The 18,482-nt window shown below is 62.3% G+C and overlaps 1 protein-coding gene across 4 annotated transcripts in view; it reads left to right on the forward strand.

Moving 5' to 3' along the window:
• The window catches only part of EML2 (EMAP like 2), a 39,651-nt gene that overhangs the window by 15,418 nt on the left and 5,751 nt on the right, over window positions 1-18,482 (forward strand). For 3 of the 4 annotated variants that reach the window (XM_044989178.1, XM_044989179.1, XM_044989181.1), the window contains 10 exons: window positions 4,811-4,839; window positions 5,096-5,225; window positions 6,160-6,309; window positions 6,665-6,734; window positions 7,013-7,123; window positions 7,800-7,895; window positions 7,981-8,115; window positions 15,427-15,526; window positions 16,080-16,234; window positions 16,605-16,730. In XM_044989178.1, the coding sequence (XP_044845113.1) occupies window positions 4,811-4,839; window positions 5,096-5,225; window positions 6,160-6,309; window positions 6,665-6,734; window positions 7,013-7,123; window positions 7,800-7,895; window positions 7,981-8,115; window positions 15,427-15,526; window positions 16,080-16,234; window positions 16,605-16,730 (1,102 nt within the window). Of the gene's footprint in view, window positions 1-2,952; window positions 3,051-4,810; window positions 4,840-5,095; window positions 5,226-6,159; window positions 6,310-6,664; window positions 6,735-7,012; window positions 7,124-7,799; window positions 7,896-7,980; window positions 8,116-15,426; window positions 15,527-16,079; window positions 16,235-16,604; window positions 16,731-18,482 lie in introns of those variants that run through there. The other variant, XM_044989182.1, reaches the window with a different exon arrangement.

The raw sequence follows: 18,482 nt of genomic DNA on the forward strand, positions 1-18,482 counted from the left end.
GGCGGGGGGACTGGGAGGCGGAATGCTGGAGAGCCCTGTGTGCTGGCGGGGGGACTGAAAGGCCGGACGCTGGAGGGACCCGTGTGCTGGTGGGGGGACTGGGAGGCCGGATGCTGGAGAGCCCTGTGTGCTGGCGGGGGGACTGGAAGGTCGGACGCTGGAGGGACACGTGTGCTGGCGGGGGGACTGGGAGGCCGGATGCTGGGGGGACCCGTGTGCTGGCGGGGGGACTGGGAGGCCGGATGCTGGGGGGACCCGTGTGCTGGCGGGGGGACTGGGAGGCCCGATGCTGGAGGGACACGTGTGCTGGCGGGGGGACTGGGAGGTCGGACGCTGGGGGGACACGTGTGCTCGCGGGGGGACTGGGAGGCCGGATGCTGGGGGGACCCGTGTGCTGGCGGGGGGACTGGGAGTCCGGATGCTGGGGGGACCCGTGTGCTGGCGGGGAGACTGGGAGGCCGGATGCTGGGGGGACCCGTGTGCTGGCAGGGGGACTGGGAGGCCGGATGCTGGGGGGACCCGTGTGCTGGCGGGGGGACTGGGAGGCCGGATGCTGGGGGGACCCGTGTGCTGGCGGGGGGACTGGGAGGCCGGATGCTGGGGGGACCCGTGTGCTGGCGGGGGGACTGGGAGGCCGGATGCTGGAGGGACCCGTGTGCTGGCGGGGGGACTGGGAGGCCGGATGCTGGAGGGACCCGTGTGCTGGTGGGGGGACTGGGAGGCCGGATGCTGGAGGAATTTGGGTTCAGGGTGCTGAGGGGCTGGGGTTGTCAGGGACTGGGGGTAATTCTGGATCTGGGCGCTGGCAGTGACTCAGGGTTCAGGTGATGGGGGGGATTTGGGGTCTGGGTGCTGGGAGTGACAGGGGGCAGTGAGGGGGGGCTGGGAGGCTGGGCGCTACGGGGGGCATGCAGGGTCCGGGTGCCTGTGGGGGTGGACTCAGGGGCTGGGAGGCCGGGCGCTAGGGGTGGTGCAGGATCCAGATTCTGGGGAGGAACTCAGAGTCCGGGCACTGGGGGTGACTCAGAGTCCAGGTGCTGGGGGTGACTAGGGGACTCCTGGGGGTGGGGGACTTGGGGTGCAGGAGTCCAGGCACTGGGGGAGGGACCCAGGGGGTAGAGGGGAATAGGATGATGGGTGCTGGGGGGGACCCAGGGGGTGTGGGGGGGAATGGGAGGCCTGGAACTGGGGGAACTCGGAGTCCAGGCACTGGTGTACTGGGGTTGTGAGGGGCTGGGGCTGATTCTGGATCTGAGCGCTGGAAGTGGGCGGGGGGGAGGGTTGAGTGCTGGTGGTGACTCAGGATCTGGGCACTGGGGAGGATCCGGGGGGGTACCCAGAGGGAGTCGGGGCACTAGGGGGAGTTGGGGCACTAGGGGGAGTCGGGTACTGGGGGGAGTCGGGGTCCCGGCCCGGGGGGGTCTCGGGGTCCCGGCGCTGGGGGGAGTCAGGTACTGGGGGGAATCGGGGTCCCGGCCCAGGGGGGGTCTCGGGGTCCCGGCGCTGTGGCGGGGACTCGGGGTCCCGGCGCTGGGGGGGACCTGGGCGTTGGGGGGGACTTGGGGTCTCAGCCCAGGGGGAACCCAGGTGCTGGGGGGATTTGGGGTCCCAGCGCTGGGGGGGACCCGGGCGTTGGGTGGACTTGGGGTCTCGGCCCAGGAGGGACCCGGGCGCTGGGGGCACTTGGGTCCTGGCGCTGGGGGGGGACCCAGGCGTTGGGGGGACTCGGGGTCTCAGCCCCGGGGGGGACCCGGATGTTGGGGGGACTCGGGGTCCCAGCACTGGGGGGAGTCAGGTACTGGGGGGAGTCGGGGTCTGGCCCGGGAGGGTCTTGGGGTCCTGGCGCTGTAGTGGGGACCCGGGTGTTGAGGGGACTTGGGGTCTCTGCCCAGGGGAGACCCGGCTGCTGGGGGGACTCGGGGTCCCGGCCCGGGGGGGACCCAGGTGCTGGGGGGAATCGGGGTCTCGGCCCGGGGGGGACCCGGGTGTTGGGGGAACTCGGGGTCCAGGCGCTGTGGCGGGGACCCGGGTGCTGTGGGGACTCGGGCTCCAGGCGCTAGGGGGAGACTTGGGGACCCGGGCTTTGGGCGGACTCGGGCTCCCGGCGCTGGGGGGTCTCGGGGTCCCGGAGCTGTAGCGGGGACTTGGGGTCTCGGCCCGGGGGGACCCGGGTGCTGGGGGGGACTTGGGGTCCCGGCGCTGGGGGGACCCGGGCGTTGGTGGGACTCGGGGTCCCGGCGCTGTAGCGGGGACCCGGGTGCTGGGGGGACTCGGGGTCTCGGCCCGGGCGGGACCCGGGTGCTGGGGGGACTCGGGGTCCCGGTGCTGGGGGGGGACTCGGGGTCTCGGCCCGGGCGGGACCCGGGCGTTGGGGGGACTCGGGATCTCGGCCCGGGCGGGACCCGGGTGCTGGGGGGACTCGGGGTCTCGGCCCGGGGGGGACCCGGGTGCTGGGGGGACTCGGGGTCTCGGCCCGGGGGGGACCCGGGCATTGGGGGGACTCGGGGTCTCGGCCCGGGCGGGACCCGGGTGCTGGGGTGGGACTCGGGGTCTCGGCCCGCGGGGGACCCGGGTGCTGGGGTGGGACTCGGGGTCTCGGCCCGGGGGGACCCGGGTGCTGCGTGGACTTGGGGACCCGGCGCTAGGGGGGGACTCGGGGTCCCGGCCCGGGGGGGACCCGGGCGTTGGGGGGACTCGGGGTCCCGGCGCTGGGGGGGGGACTCGGGGTCCCGGCCCGGGGGGGACCCGGGCATTGGGGGGACTCGGGGTCTCGGCCCGGGCGGGACCCGGGTGCTGGGTGGACTTGGGGACCCGGCGCTAGGGGGGGACTCGGGGTCCCGGCGCTGGGGCGGGGGGGTCCCGTTCCGCCCTGCAGCCGGGCCGGGAGGAGGGACCGCGCCGGGGCTCCCTTCCAGCCTCCCGGGGGTGGAGCCGGACTCGGCCCGTCCGGGAAGCGCCGGGCCCGCAGCTCCGCCCCGCAGCCCGGGACCCCAGCACAGCGCAGCCGGCACCATGCGAAGGGCAGCGGCAGGGGCCGGGGCCAGCCCCAGGTAACCCCCCCCCGGACCCCCACCACTCCCCCCGCCTGCCCGCGCTTCCTTGATGGGCCCCCGGGCCCTCCCTTTCCCTGCCTCGGGCGGGGTCACGGCCCCCCCCCCGGGCTGCCCCTGCAGCCTGTAGGGAGCCACATCCCCCCATCGTTGGAGCTCAGGCTCCTGCCCCCCGCATCGGGGTGCAGCGGGGGCTGGCCCCAGTGCGCCTTTCCAGAGACTGCCGGGGTCGGGAGTGGGGCAGGGGAAGTGGGGCAGGTGGGGAGAGCAGGCCAAGCTGGTGCAGCAGGGAAGGGCAGGTGGGGGCTGTGGGGCAGGTTGGTGCACTGGGGATCAGTGGGGGGACAGGCTGATGGGATAGACTGGTGGGTGGGGGAGGGGTCGTGGGGCAGGCTGGTGCGGGGGGGGTGATGATGTGGGGCAATGGGTGCAGCGGGGGAGGGGCTATGGGGCGGACTGGCACAGTCTGGGTCTTGGGGGCAGGCTGGTGGGGCAGAAGAGAGACAATGGCACAGGCTGGTGTAATGGGGATAGGGCAGGGGAGGGGCAGTGGGGTTGGAAGGTGCCAGGGATGGGAGGGGCAGGATGGCGCAGTGGAGGAGAGTTGTGGGGCTGGCTGGGGGAGGGGCAGGCTGGCGCAGTGGGGGAGAGTTGTGGGGCTGGCTGGGGGAGGGGGGAGGGGCAGGCTGGCGCAGTGGGGGAGAGGTGTGGGGCTGGCTGGGGGAGGGGCAGGCTGGGCAGTAGGGGAGAGTTGTGGGGCTGGCTGGGGGAGGGGCAGGCTGGGCAGTGGGGGAGAGTTGTGGGGCTGGCTGGGGGAGGGGCAGGCTGGCGCAGTGGGGGAGAGTTGTGGGGCTGGCTGGGGGAGGGGGGAGGGGAGGGCTGGGGGAGGGGGGGAGAGTTGTGGGGCTGGCTGGGGGAGGGGCGGGCTGGGCAGTGGGGGAGAGTTGTGGGGCTGGCTGGGGGGGGCAGGCTGGGCAGTGGGGGAGAGTTGTGGGGCTGGCTGGGGGAGGTGCGGGCTGGGCAGTGGGGGAGAGTTGTGGGGCTGGCTGGGGGAGAGGCAGGCTGGGCAGTGGGGGAGAGTTGTGGGGCTGGCCGGGGAGGGGGGAGGGGCAGGCTGGGCAGTGGGGGAGAGTTGTGGGGCTGGCCGGGGAGGGGGGAGGGGCAGGCTGGTGCAGTGGGGGAGAGTTGTGGGGCTGGCTGGGGGAGGGGGGAGGGGCAGGCTGGGCAGTGGGAGAAGAGTTGTGGGGCTGGCTGGGGAGGGGGGAGGGGCAGGCTGGGCAGTGGGGGAGAGTTGTGGGGCGGGAGGGGGGAGGGGCAGTGGGGCCTGCTGGCAGCGCCAACTGTTGCGCCCGGTGCAGCGGTGGAGCTAGATAAAAGCTGCGGCAGATGGGCAGGGAGCCGGCGCCGCCCCGTGCTCGGAGCCTTAACCCCTTCTCTGCTGGGAGTTTCCATCCTGGCCACAGGGGGGGTGGGCGTGTCTGTGGGGTGGGGGGGGATCTCTGGGACAGGCTAGCCGAGCCCTATAGTAAGAGGGGGCCCCTCCCCTCCACACTCTTGCATTGGCCCCTAGGGGCCTGAGGGAGGGGGCCGTGGGTGTTTTGGGGGGTCCTGATCCCCAGCTGTGCCGGCTCCGAGTGCCGGGGACATGGCCCAAGCCGGGGTGGGGGTGGGGATGCCGCGCCCTGCTGGGGGGGGAGGGGTGGTGTGATGGGGCGCCAGTCGGGGTCCCTGGATGTAATATCTCCGGTTCTCACCTGCAGCAAACCCAAGGAGGCCACCTTCAGCGCTGGTGAGTGGGTGCCCCATGGCTGGGCAGGGGGAGGCGGGGGAGAGTTATGGGGCAGCTGGGAGGGGGCAGGGTGGGGAGGCCCCTGATGAACAGGTGTGGGGAGGAGATTGTGCCCTGGATTGTGTGGGCCGGGGGGGAGCGGTGTGCAGGGGGCTGGCTGCAGGGCGTGGGGGGCGGGTAGAGCTGAGCCGGGGGGTGCCGGGGGGCAGGGCACTGGCTCCCTCCCTGCCCCCCAACGAGCCCCGCCCTTCCGCAGAGGATGGCTACGTGAAGATGTTCCTGCGGGGCCGTCCCGTCCCCATGTACGTCCCCGACGCCCTCATCGCCACCTACAGCCTGGACACCAAGCTGGAGCTGCCGCCCAAGAAGCTGAAGCTGGACTGGGTGTATCCGCCGCTCGTGAGCCCTGGCCCGCGGCTTGGGGGGCTGGCAGCCGGTGCCTCTGGCGGGCCCCCACCCCGCTACGGCTGGGCGGATTGGGCCCCATGGCTGGCCCCACGGGGGCAGGTGGGGGAAACAACCACAAGTTTGAAATGAAATTTTTGGAAGCAAAACTTTTTTGATCCCTGGAGCCCTGTTTACACACAAACGTCCGACCGGTTACACCAGTAGAACTGGGGCCACATGCTTTGTGATGCTTGCGGGATAGCCTGGGGCAGCAAACCGAGCTTACCAACTGGCGCTGGACTGGGAGCCAGGACTCCTGGGTTCTATCCCTGGCTCTGGGAGGGGAGTGGAGGCTAGTGGTTAGAGCTGGGGAGATGGGAGCCAGCACTCCTGGTTCTATCCCAGCTCAGGCGGGGAGGGAGGGGTCTAGTGATTAGAATGGTGTGGGGGGGATGGGAGCCAGGACTCCTGGTTCTATCCCTGGCCTTGGAAGGGGAGTGGGGGCTAGTGATTAGAACGGGGTCAGGGGGAGCCAGGACTCCTGGGTTCTATCCCTGGCTCTGGGAGGGGAGTGGAGGCTAGTGGTTAGAGCTGGGGAGATGGGAGCCAGCACTCCTGGTTCTATCCCAGCTCAGGCGGGGAGGGAGGGGTCTAGTGATTAGAATGGTGGGGGGGGGGGATGGGAGCCAGCACTCCTGGTTCTATTCCTGGCCTTGGAAGGGGAGTGGGGGCTAGTGGTTAGAGCTGGGGGCATGGGAGCCAGGACTCCTGGGTGACTGGGAAGGGGCATCACTTGGTGCCTCAGTTTCTGCCTCTCATGGAGTTGAGGGAGCTGCAGGGTTATTGGCTGCAGACCGAAGATCCCGAAGGTGCTGGGTGGGCAGAGGGGATGGGGAGCCGCCTTGCCCTCTTTTCCTTGACCCGTCGCCCCAGCTACGGGTACCGGGGCCGCGACTGCCGGGCCAACCTCTTCCTGCTGCCCACGGGGGAGATCGTCTATTTCGTGGCAGCCGTGGCCGTGCTGTACAGCGTGGAGGAGCAGCGCCAGCGCCACTACCTGGGCCACAACGACGACATCAAGTGGTGAGGGGGGGCCACGGCGAGCCATTCCTTGGAGGGCCCCAGCGCCCCGGTGGGTGGATGTGCTGGGGGGGGCGGGTCACAGGCAGCTCCGTCCTGGATCAGAGCCAGCGCCCCCTAGAGGGGAAAGGCCCCGTGTCCCACCCCCGCCCCCAAGCAGCCCCCCCAGGGCGTTAGGGACAGCAAATGAAGGGGAAGGGGAGGACAGAACATCAATCCCTGCCCCCCACCCCCGTTCGTCTTGGCCCAAAGTGGGTTGGACGGCGGGGGAGGGAGAGCTGCCCCAGCGCCCATGGAGAGCTGAGACCCAGCAGTTCGTGTCACTTGTGGGGCCTGAACTTGCTCCTCTCTCTCCTAGCCTGGCTGTGCACCCCGACATGGTAACCATAGCAACCGGGCAGGTGGCCGGGACATCCAAGGACGGCAAGGTGAGGAGATGGGGGGGCACCGTGGGTCTGCAGTGGGGACTGGGCAGATGCCTATGGGGGAGGTTCGTGCTAGGAAAATGCCAGTCCCTGGGTGTGGGGTCATGGAGGTGGCAATAGCAAAGGGGGAGACCCCAGGCTGTCTGGGCTGTTGGGGGGGGTCTCCCGGGGGGTGTCTCCCCGGGCCCAGCAGCTGCTGGGGGGATTTGATCCCGCCCCCAGTGAGCAGTGCGGGGGCTGGGCCAGGCTGATGGTCTCCCCCACCCCGGCTTCCCCTGCAGCCGCTGCCGCCCCACGTGCGGGTCTGGGACTCGGTCAGCCTGAACACGCTGCACGTGCTGGGCCTGGGGGTCTTCGACCGAGCCGTGAGCTGTGTGGGATTCTCCAAGTCTGTAAGTGACCTGGCCCCACCCCCTTTGCCGGTGACCTGGCCCTACACTGCCCCATCACCTCAGCTGTGCCCTCGACCTCCCCTGACCCTTCCCTTTGGCCCCTTCGCCACTCCCCCCTCCCTTGCAGACCCCTCCCCCATGGCCTGCCCCATCGGGCCGTCCCTTTCCCTCTGCCCCCTGTCTGGGGGTGCAAGGGACTGCATTGCGCGGCAGGGGATGCATGAGGCTAGGGGTTCTGGGGGTGCAGGAGGAGTCTGTTGGGTTGGGGGTTCCGGGGTGCAAGGAATGGGGGGCTCCCTTCTGTCTCTCAGTCCTGGTGGGCAGTTGCTGGTGCTCAGCTGGGTGAGTCTCCTGGTTGCAGGGTCCTGGGGGGACACAAGGGGCAACTGCCTTGCACTAGAGGGGGGGATTCCGCCTTCCCCCCTTGAAAAGGGAGCCAATGATCCAACTGCACCTCCCCCCCCCAGCAGGGAAGGGGGCTGGATCTGAAGGCTGGGAGTGGCTGGGACAGGAGAATGGCGGGTGAGCGGGATGGGGGCAGCATTGAAGGGGTCAGAGGGCTCAGTGGGGGGGGGAGTGGGTGGGGGGGCTATGTGCACAGTGGGAGGGGTCAGCAAGCAGGGGGCATCTGTACAGTGGGGGCTGACCCCCATCTGAGCCTCCCACCTCTCCGCAGAACGGCGGGGGGCTGCTGTGTGCCGTCGATGAGTCCAACGAGCACGTGCTGTCAGTGTGGGACTGGCAGAAGGAGCAGAAAATCGCTGACGTCAAGGTAACCACCCCCCCTCTGAGATCTCCCCCCACGTTCCCCCTCTCCCCCGGCACCTGCCCCCCCTCAAGCTCTCTCTCCCCTCCAGTGCTCAAACGAGTCGGTCCTGGCCGCCACCTTCCACCCCACGGAGCCGACGCTGCTCATCACCTGCGGGAAGTCGCACATCTACTTCTGGAGCCTGGACAGGGGCAGCCTGAGCAAACGGCAGGGCATCTTCGAGGTGAGGGAGCCCGGGGGAGCTGAGCCGGGGCTGGGAATTGGGGGACCACTGGGGCTGCGCCAGAGGGAGTCGGGAGGCCTTTGCCCGGGTGAGGGGGTTCAGTTTCTCTGCCCTCAAGGTTGGAGGTCAGGGGTACTGAGGCTTGTGTCCTAGTAATGGGGTTTTTTAGCGCGTCAAGTTGCTGATAATGGGGACTTGGGGGACCTGGCCTGGGGGGCAGGTCCCTGGTCCCAGGCCGGGGGGGTGTTTGCCCCCAGCCGGGCGAGGCAGGTCCCTGCGAAGAAGCAGGGTTTAAGAAACGTTTATCGTGCCCTGTGGTCTTCCCATCCTCTAACACCCACGCCGGGTGCCTGAAATTCTGGCGTGAAAATCATTTCCCTGCAGGCTGTCAGGTGTGCAGCACGTTCGCGCCTCGTGCCAGGAGCGGGAGGCAGAACACGCGGCAGGCCCTTGCGTTTACAAGAGGCCTCGGTCACTAACACGTTGGGACCCGATAGCTCTAAGGGATCTGCGGCTAAGAATAGGAGACTGGAATTGGCTCTGACCATGTCCGGCGCCAAGAAACCCTCCGGATCAGAAACAAGAGCTTGGTTCCGGTGCCAAGCTGTTGTCCCAGCTCATCCTTGTCAAAGTTAGACTCAGGACTCACAATTGGTCAGACCACTCTGTTTTATTAGCAAAGCGCTCTGCCAATACACCCAGACAGTGTGTGAGTGCCATGCAAGGCTTAAACTGCTTTATTTATACAGATAAAAAGGGCCGAACTTAACAAGATAACAAAGGGAACAGAAGTGATAAGTTTACCTGGGGCTAGACACACATACCTTATTAACTCATATGGCTCTCCTGTTAATGTCCCACCATTAGCTTAAGTGGACCCATTGTTCCATACAACTTTATCTCAGCATTCTTCATTCCTGCTTAAAGGAACATACAGCATTTCTTTAATTCATTCTACTTTCACATCCTCAAATCTGGCTTTAACCTCGGTACATTCTCCACTGGCCCGGGTCTGGACAAGCGACTGATGGATCCTCGGAGCGTCTCCGGAACATCTCCCTCCGTTCCCCAGAAGAGAGAGGCCAGTCTGCAGCCTGTCTCCAGCAGCTCCTTGGATCACTCACATTTCACAGATCTGAAGACTCAGGAGAGATTTTCAGGTCTGGTTGGACAAAGCCAACGATAAAGGTTATGGCTTAAATTCATCTGGCTTCTCGCCCCTCTTCAGATCCAATCGGATTGTATTTCCTGCCGGGCAAAAGATCGAGAGGAGAGGTGTCGAGAGAGAGGTCTCCAGGGTTATTACCGCCACTGCCTTGCATCCTTCCTGGGCTGCCAGGAGAGACCTTTCCTCCACCGTTCTGTGGTTAGGATCCCTACATCACAGCACTCACCAACACTATCGGCTTCAGGATTGGATCAGCTGTCAGACGGGGAACGAGGTTGTGTGCCTATGCCGAAGAGACGGTCTTTCCCCAAGCGAAGTTTTCATGCATGAGGTAATACTGGATTGCCGGTGTGTCATACTGGGGATGTTGGCAGGACTGGCCTCCTCGGATGGCCTGACCGCACTGGCCAACTCCTCTCTCCCCCCTTACCAGACTAGAAGGCCAGACTCTCCGGTGCCGGAAAGCAGTCTGTGGATCTAGGCCGTTCGGATCAGAGTTTCAGAACATTTGTCACGGACTCACAGGCCTGGGCTCTCTCAGCTCCGTATGAGAGGAACCCCCTTCAGTGTGACAGCACTTCTTGGGGTTAAGCCCTGGGCTCCGCTGCCTCCTGGAACAGCCCTCAGCATTCCTGTCTCTGCCGTGGGCCCCTCAGGGAGTCCACGCACTCTGGACCCCCAGGGCCTCCACGCCCAGAGGAAGTAATGCCACCCTGTTCTCTGCCTGCAGTGACTCTCAGCCAGTGTAAAACAGAAGGATTTATTGAACGACTGACCCAGCACAGGAAGTTCTCAGGGCCCTGGGGCCTAGCAACCCTCAGCCCAGTCCAACTGGGTCTGTCTCCGTCCCTATGGGCTCCAGCTGCTCTCTCTGTTCCCAGTCCAGAAGCCCCCTCCTTCCAGCCGAGCATCCTGTATCACCTCCCGCAACAGCCTTTGTCTTCGGTCCCAGGTAAACAGGCCGTCTGGGCCTCCTCTTCCATCTTTTGTTCCTCCATTGGCTGAAACCGGCCACCGGGGTCCTCTCTCCTCAGCCCATTGTCATCCCACTGGTCAGAACCGGCTGACTTCCAAACTGGGGTGGGCTTCCTGGTCACCAGTTGCTGGGGTCCCAAATCTCCGGGCCATTGTCCAGGGTCTCGGATGCTAGGCAAGGTCACACCTGGTCCTTTGCAACAACAAACCCTCTCCCACCACCTTGTTAAACACGCAGCACACAGGGGAATCAGACACACACAGTATTCATGCAAAGCACCTGAGAAAATCCCCCACTTCATCACAGCTCCCTCACCCCCCACCCCAGACCAGGAGGTATTCTCGGAAGAGGGTTCCTGGGAGGGATCTCCACGGGGTGACCTTGAACGCGACATCATACTCCAGACTCAGAGGGGCTCAGCTGATGACAACGTTGGAGTAGCGACAGCATTGTCTCCCTCTGAGGATGCAATTCAGCTTTACGAATTGGTTGGTAGGATGGCATCAGTAGCATTCGAGGAGACCTCCCATCGAGTTTTAAATATTCTGGGTCCTACTGTCACAGACTCACAGGATTCATGCTCTCTCTTGGCTCCGTACAGTCCCTGGGGGGAGCCCGCTTCAGTGCGACAGCCCTTCTCGGGGGTCCACTCTCTCTCGGGGGTTAAGCCCCTCTGCCTCCTGGAACCGCACCTCTCTGAGCCTTCAGCACGCCCGTCTCTCGCCGTGAGCCCCCTCAGGGAGTCCATTCACTCTGGACCCCCAGGGCCTCCACTCCCAGAGGGAATAATGCCACCCCGATCTCTAGACCGGAGCAACTCTCAGCCAGCGTAAAACAGGAGGGTTTATTGAGCATCTGAACCCAGCATAGGAAACTCTCTGGGCCTCAGGCCTGGCCTCCCTCAGCACAGGACATCTACATCTGTCCAGCCTCCGGGTGGGCTCTGGCTGCTCCCTCCTCCCAGCCCAGGACCGCCTCCTTCCAGCTGGGCAGCCGATATCACCATCCCCCAAGTCACGCCTCTGTCCTTTGTCTTTTGTCCCAGGTAAACATACCGGGCCTCCTCTCCTCCCAGCCTCTCCTCTCATCCATCCTTTGTTTCCCCTCTGGCTGGAACCGGCTGGTCAGGTCACTGGGGTCCTCTCTTCGCAGCACATTGTCCTCCCACTGACCAGAATCGGCTGGAGCTGGGCTCCTGGTCAGCAGGTCACCAGTCGCTGGGGTATCCATTCTCCAGGCCGTTCATCTGCCCTCTGTAACAACAAACTCCCTCTCCCTTGTTTGCATGTGCACCCTCAGCCCGACTCTTTGGTTATAGCAGCAGCTCTTGAACATCTAGATCGAGGTTTTCAACTTTCCACCTCCATGGATAAAGACGGGGGGAAATAGGAGACTCTGGGCAAAAAATCATTTTCTTCCTGCATCCTTAAACACGCGCGTAGCTAGCTACCAAGCCGTGATGGCTCGGCGTCAGTTTCAGTTACGGGAGCAGATGTCTATTGAACATTTACCAGAATGGCAGAGGAAATTAACCTCAGCCCCTATTAAGGAGGGCCAAAACGAGGCCAAAGATCATGAGGGCATGATCATTTTGTGTCTCCGATACCACTTCCACTTCGGTGGCATCTGCAGTAGCTCTCTGAAGACATCCTTGGTTATGTTCATCTTCTGTCCCATTTGATAGAAAATAGAGGCCTTACCCTTTGCAGGGGATGGCATATTTGGTGCAAAAACAGATGAGACAGTGGCAAGACTGAGAGAGACTTGATGCACAGGAAGATAAGAACTTCTACCTCCTTATAGAAGGAGAATGTCTACACTCAAGTGCATGTATCTCAGGCAACATATCTCACCATCTTCCTCTCGCCCGAATCAGAGGAGACAGCCTTACGGTCAACAGCGAATGTCTTTTCAGAACCAAGACAGAAAGAAACCCAGCAATCCCCTTTTGAGAACAAAGATTTCCTCAGTCACATCTTCCTTATTGAACAACAGGACACAGGTTCGACGTGTTAGTCGAGAGCTTCGAAGCAAAGTCGGAAGGTCTCACCTATGGTTTTGGAGACCATCTGTCCAAATTTGACAACGCATGGGCAGCTGTCACCTCGGACAGATGGCATTAGATACAGCGAGGGAAGGCTATACCATCCCGTTCAAATCACTTCCTCCCTGCAGCCTTCCTCATGCATCCCATGCCTTTTCAGGATCCTTCCCACAAGAGACTATCACCTCTCTAAGTACTCTAATCTCTAAAGGATTCAGTATTTTGGTGTATCTTCAACGACTGGAGATTTCTGGACATTGCTCTGTTTGCCACCAGACTCAATAAGAAATGACCCTGTTTTTGCTCAAGAACGGGTCTGGACAGACAATCATTGGCAAATCGGTTCCTCTTAGATTGAGGGAAAGGTCTTGTGTCTGCATCTGCCCTCCAGTTCCCAAAGTTCTAGAGAGAAGGACACAGGATTCTGCCTGGATTATCTTGATTGCTGCAGCGTGATGGGGACAACAGTGGTACCCCGAGCTACTCCACTTAGCCAACGGCAAATACACAAAGCCGCAGTTCTCAGCAGACCCGCTCCGACAGCAGGAGAGGAGAGTCCTATCTCTAGATCTCAAATCGGACATCTAACAGCCAGGGCGATAGGAATTTGAGGGACCTAGAAAAGTTACGTTCCATTGACGGCCAGCGAATTTTCATTAATGCTGGAAAACCCGCTACTAGGAGAAGTTATGACTTTAAATGGGAAAGATTTGTTATACGAGCAGCTAATAGAAATGCGGACCCAGTTTCAATCCATGTTCAGTTGATCTTAGAATACCTGTTGCGCTTAGACTCTCTCTTTTATCTTTCTCCTGTGAAAGTACATCTAGCAGTTTTTGCATCAGTCCATATTCCTCTTCAGGGTAAATCCGTGTTCTCACACAAGCTGGTGTGTGGCGTTGTAGAAGGTTTATTGAATCTTTATCCTCCTGTCCCTACGTGGAAGCTGAATTGGGTATTAACTCGGCTCACGTCTTCCCCCGTGTGAGCTGTTACGGTTGTTCCCTGTTTCATCTTTCTGCCAAGACAGCCTTTATATGAGCAATCGCTTCCACCAGGAGAATCAGTGAGCTGCACAGAATCGTAGAAGATTAGGGTAGGAAGAGACCTCAGGAGATCATCTAGTCCAACCCCCTGCTCAAAGCAGGACCAACCCCCAACTAAATCAGCCCACCCAGGGCTTTGTCAAGCTTGACCTTAAAAACCTCTAAGAAAGGAGATTCCACCACCTCCCTAGGTAACCCATTCCAGTGCTTCACCACCCTCCTAGTGAAAAAGTTTTTTGTAATATCCAACCTAAACCTCCCCCACTGCAACTTGAGACCATTACTCCTTGTTCTGCATGCATTGATGGTGCACTCCCCAGACAAAGAAGTTCTTAGACCACATCCTACATCCCTTCTGAAGGCAGCTTCGGATTTCCGGGTTAATCAAAGTGTAACCTTACTTGGGTTTTTTCCTAAACCTCGTACCAGTGAATGGATTTTAAATCACGCTCTGTGGATGCGGAAAGAGCGCTCTTTGTATTCTCTAGGTAGAATTTGGGTTATTTCATATACGGGTGCTGTCAGGGTTCCCTCCCCACTCTGAACTCTGGGGTACAGATGTGGGGACCTGCATGAAAGACCCCCTAAGCTTATTTCTACCAGCTTAGGTTAAAAACTTCCCCAAGGCACAAATCCTTCCTTGTCCTTGGATGAGTACGGCTGCCACCACCAAGTGATTTAAACAAAGATTCAGGGAGGGCCACTTGGAGCCCTGCCTCCCCCAAAATATCCCCCCAAGCCCCTACACCCCCTTTCCTGGGGAGGCTTGAGAATAACATCCTAACCAATTGGTTACAAAGTGAGCACAGATCAACCCCCCCGGGCCTTTAGGACACTAAAAAACAATCAGGTTCTTAAAAGTTTATTTTAAAAAAGATAAAAAAATCGCCTCTGTAAAATCAGGACAGAAGATAACTTTACAGGGTAACTAAAAGATTCAAAACACAGAGGATTTCCCCTCTAGGCAAAACTTTAAAGTTCCAAAAACAGGGATAAACCTCCCTCTTAGCACAGGGGAAATTCACAAGCTAAAACCAAAGATAATCTAACGCATTTCCTTCCTAATACTTACAATTTGTAATCTTGGAGGCCTTTAGTTCAGGTACGGCTTTGGGGGATGTGTTTTCCCTGCCCTGGTTCCTCGAGAACACACAAAGGAACACAAAACAAAAACCTTCCCCCACAGATTTGAAAGTATCTTCTCCCTTTGTTGGTCCTTTTGGTCAGGTGCCAACCAGATTACTTGAGCTTCTTAACCCTTTACAGGTAAAGGAAGGTATTTTATGCTACCCTTAGCTGTATGTTTATGACAGGTGCTTTGAAGGGTCAGGCTGTTTCCTGGCTAGAAGGGTTGGGCTTTGGTATGATGGGATAGCCTAATTTTGGCAATTAATTTGGCAATTGATCTCTGATTATCAGCAGGTAAGTATGCCCAGTGGTCTGGGATGGGATGTTAGATGGGGTGGGATCTGAGTTACTACAGAGAATCCTTTCCTGGGTGCTGGCTGGTGAGTCTTGCCCACATGCTCAGGGTTTAGCTGATCACCAAATTTGGGGTCGGGAAGGAATTTTCCTCCAGGGCAGATTGGCAGAGGCCCCGGAGGTTTTTCGCCTTCCTCTGCAGCATGGGGTCACTTGCTGGAGGATTCTCTGCCCCTTGAAGTCTTTAAACCACAAGTTGAGGACTTCAATAGCTCAGACATAGGTTAGGGGTTTGTTACAGGAGTGGGTGGGTGAGATTCTGTGGCCTGCGTTGTGCAGGAGGTCAGACTAGATCATCATAATGGTCCCTTCTGACCTTAAAGTCTATGAGTCTGAGTGTTCTCAGGCAGCTTGGCGCTCCGCTCCCGCTCCTCTCCGAGCTCGCTGGTTAGAGGGACAGCTACACCGGCAGCACAGGCCCCTTATTGAGCTTGGCCGGGCTGCTCCATGGGGTACAGTTCCCACTAGACGAGACGTTGTGCGTCAGGGCTGGGTTTGGCAGAGGGCCCCACCCATTGCTGGTCAGTTCCGACTCGGTCCCGAGCCCGCAGAGGCCGGTTACAGGTGGGTCACCTGCGTTTTCCTCCTCTCCCAGAAACACGAGAAGCCCAAGTACGTGCTGTGCGTGGCCTTCACCGAGAACGGGGACGTGGTCACCGGGGACTCCGGGGGCAACCTCTACATCTGGGGCAAAGGTCAGCGCCGGGGGGGGGGGCAGTGGGAGCTGGCTGGGGGAGGGAGAATTCCAGGTGGGAGGGGCTACCAGAAAGAGCATCTGGATTTGGATGGGGGTGGGTGGGGGCTGGAGTCATAGCAGCACAAGTGACCATGTAACCACCCCTTGGGGACCCTAAATTACAGCTGCCTTCCCTCTGCAAGGGTGGGGGAGGGGGGTGTTGGGTCATGGGTGGGGGAGAGGGGTGTGGGTCCCAGTGGGGGGGCGGTGTCCTGCAGGGGCGGGGGTGTGGTGGGTCCCAGCTGGGGGGGTGGAGGTTCTGCAGAGGCATGGTGGGACCCAGCTGGGGGGGTTCTGCAGGGGCGTGGTGGGTCCCAGTGGGGGGGGTCCCAGCAGGGCGTTCTTCAGGGGCGGGGGTGTGGTGGGTCCCAGTGGGGGGTGGGTCCCAGCAGGGGGTTCTGCAGGGGCGGGGGTGTGGGGGGTCTCAGCGGGGGGGAGGTGTTTCTGCAGGGGTGGGGGGGTGGTAGGTCCCAGCGGGGGGGTCTCCCTGCTGACTGTGCCGTTGCCGGCAGGGGGGAACCGGATCAGCCAGGCGGTGCTGGGGGCCCACGAGGGTGGCGTCTTCGGGCTCTGTGTGCTGCGCAACGGCACCATCGTCTCGGGTGGCGGCAAGGACCGCCGGGTCGTGCTCTGGGGGCGCGACTACCAGAAGCTGCAGGAGAACGAGGTGAGGGGGGTCAGTGGGGGGTCCCCATTAGGGTGCAGTGTTCCTGCCGCCACGCAGGCACCACGGGGCAGGAGGGAGGGTGGGCAGAATCCCAGGAGCCAGGACTCCTGGGTTCTCTCCCCAGCTTGGGCAGGGGGAGGCTGGGAGCCAGGACTCCTGGGTTCTCTCCCCAGCCCTGGGAGGGGAGTGGGGGGCTACTGGGTTAGAGCAGGTGAGAGCTGGGAGCCAGGACTCTGGAATTCTGCCTCGAGCTCTCGGAGGGGAGTGGGGTCTGGTGGGTCAGAGCATTGAGTGGGGGCAGGGCTGGGAGCCAGGACACCTGGGTTCTCTCCCCAGCTATGCCCGTGGCTCAGTGCTCTCACTCCCCCAGGTCCCAGAGAGCTTCGGGCCCGTGCGCACCATCGCAGAAGGCAAAGACGACACCCTCTTCGTGGGGACGACCCGCAACTCCGTGCTGCAGGGCTCTCTGGCCACCGGCTTCTCCTCCCTGGTGCAGGTACCCCTCCCCCCTCTCCCGTGCAGGTTCCCCTCCCCCAGTGCAAGGACTCATCATTACAGACCCAAAGGGTCAGGGCTCTGGCCCCAGCTTTGGAAGAGTCTCTGGGAGGCCCCATCAGTGCGCCGGACCCCGGGGGTCTCACCCTTCCTCCGGGACAGGCCCCGCGGCTTCACCGCCTGTCTAGGCTGGACCCCTGGGCTGCCAGCCCCACTGTGAGCTCCGCTCAGCGAGACCCACTGAGGCAGGCCCTGGGGAAGACTCGTACAGCGCGGGCACAGGCAGGGTTATTAGGCAACCGGCCCCAGCGTAGAAAGTCCTTGGTCAGCAGAGGAGCAAGTCACAGCCCCAGCCGTGCGACCCCCTTTGTGTGTCATCTTTGTTCACGTTTCCAGGCGTCCCACCCGGCCTCTCCTCAGTCCTTTGTTCCCAGCTGCTCAGAGCAGGCTGGGGTCCTGCAGTGGGAGGTCTCCATGGTCGTTAGGTGCTAGGTAGCAAATGTGCTGCTGATTGGATTGGCCGTTGTCTTCGGGGACTCTCCATGGACCAGGGCCCCCAGACAGCCCGGCACCATTCACACCGGCATCTCTAGGCCTCCACCGAGAGTGACCAGCCCGTTCCCACCCCCTCGGTGACAATGCAGCGTAGGGGGGAAACTGAGGCACGCACAGTATTCATACCAAATGTTTGCAGAAAATTCCCACTTGGTCACGTCTCTTCCCGCTTCGAGACCGAACCGATCGGGGTCGCTTCAGCCAGTGACCTGGGGAAGTTCAGCCCCACCTTTTCCGCCCCTGGGTGGCTGCCCTGCCAGGACCTTTCGGGTTTGAAACTGGTCTGGGGTCCTGCCACTCCCTGCCCCCCTCGTCTGCCAGCGAGCAAGGAGGGCAGTGACCCCTGTTCTGCCATGTGCAGCCGTCTCCGGGGCAGCTGAGGTGGGACTCCTTGCCCCAGCCGGATCTTGGGGGCTCTGGTGTCCCAGGGGCTGGTGAGGCCAGGATGCAGGGGGCTCCCCCTTTGGAGCTGGGTCCCAACCCCAGGGCTGTTCATCTGCAAGGTTTCCGTCCCACCTCTTGGGGTAACCTGTTGCCATTGCCCCCAGGGCAGAGTCCAGTCCTGTCCTGTCCCGTCCCTCCCCCCACCCCCTCTGGAGGGCTGGGATTTCCCAGCCACAGCCAGAGCCTTCCAGCTGCTTCCCCCTTCCCTGGGGCTTCTCTCACCCGTGGACAAGGCAAACCGGTTTGGCTGCCCCCTGCCCCGCCTGTGTGTGCCCAGGCTCAGCTGGGGTCTCCTGGGAGCTGGCCTCAGAGCCTGTGTGGAGCTGGGCAGGGACCGGATCCAGGTGTCTGGTTACAGACCGGCAGGTGTCCTGAGCCAGGGGGGACCCCCCCCCCGCGAGCCCAGCTGTTTGCTGTTCTCCATAGCTGCATCTCACCTGGCTGGCGTGACTCAGAGCTCTGGCGGTTACAGAAGCTGGGCCTGGATCCTGTCTTAAAGCAACACAGTCATTCCCTCGAGGGCCTCAAACCTGATACCCTGGAGAGCCCCAAGGACCAGCCCCCCCCCCCCCCGAGCTGCGGGGAGCTGAGCCATCGGCAGGGCGAACGGGGTCACGTCTGGATCCTTTGCCCCAGGTCTCAGCCCTTCAGCGTCGGGTGGGGTTGCACCACACAGGGCTCGAGTAGGGTTCTCTCTGTCCCAGCATCTCTCCACCCCGGGAATGTCTTTCCCTCGACCACCCCGGCGTGTGTG

Source organism: Mauremys mutica, chromosome 15 (genome assembly GCF_020497125.1).
Source record: "Mauremys mutica isolate MM-2020 ecotype Southern chromosome 15, ASM2049712v1, whole genome shotgun sequence".
Taxonomy (NCBI): Eukaryota; Metazoa; Chordata; order Testudines; family Geoemydidae; genus Mauremys; species Mauremys mutica.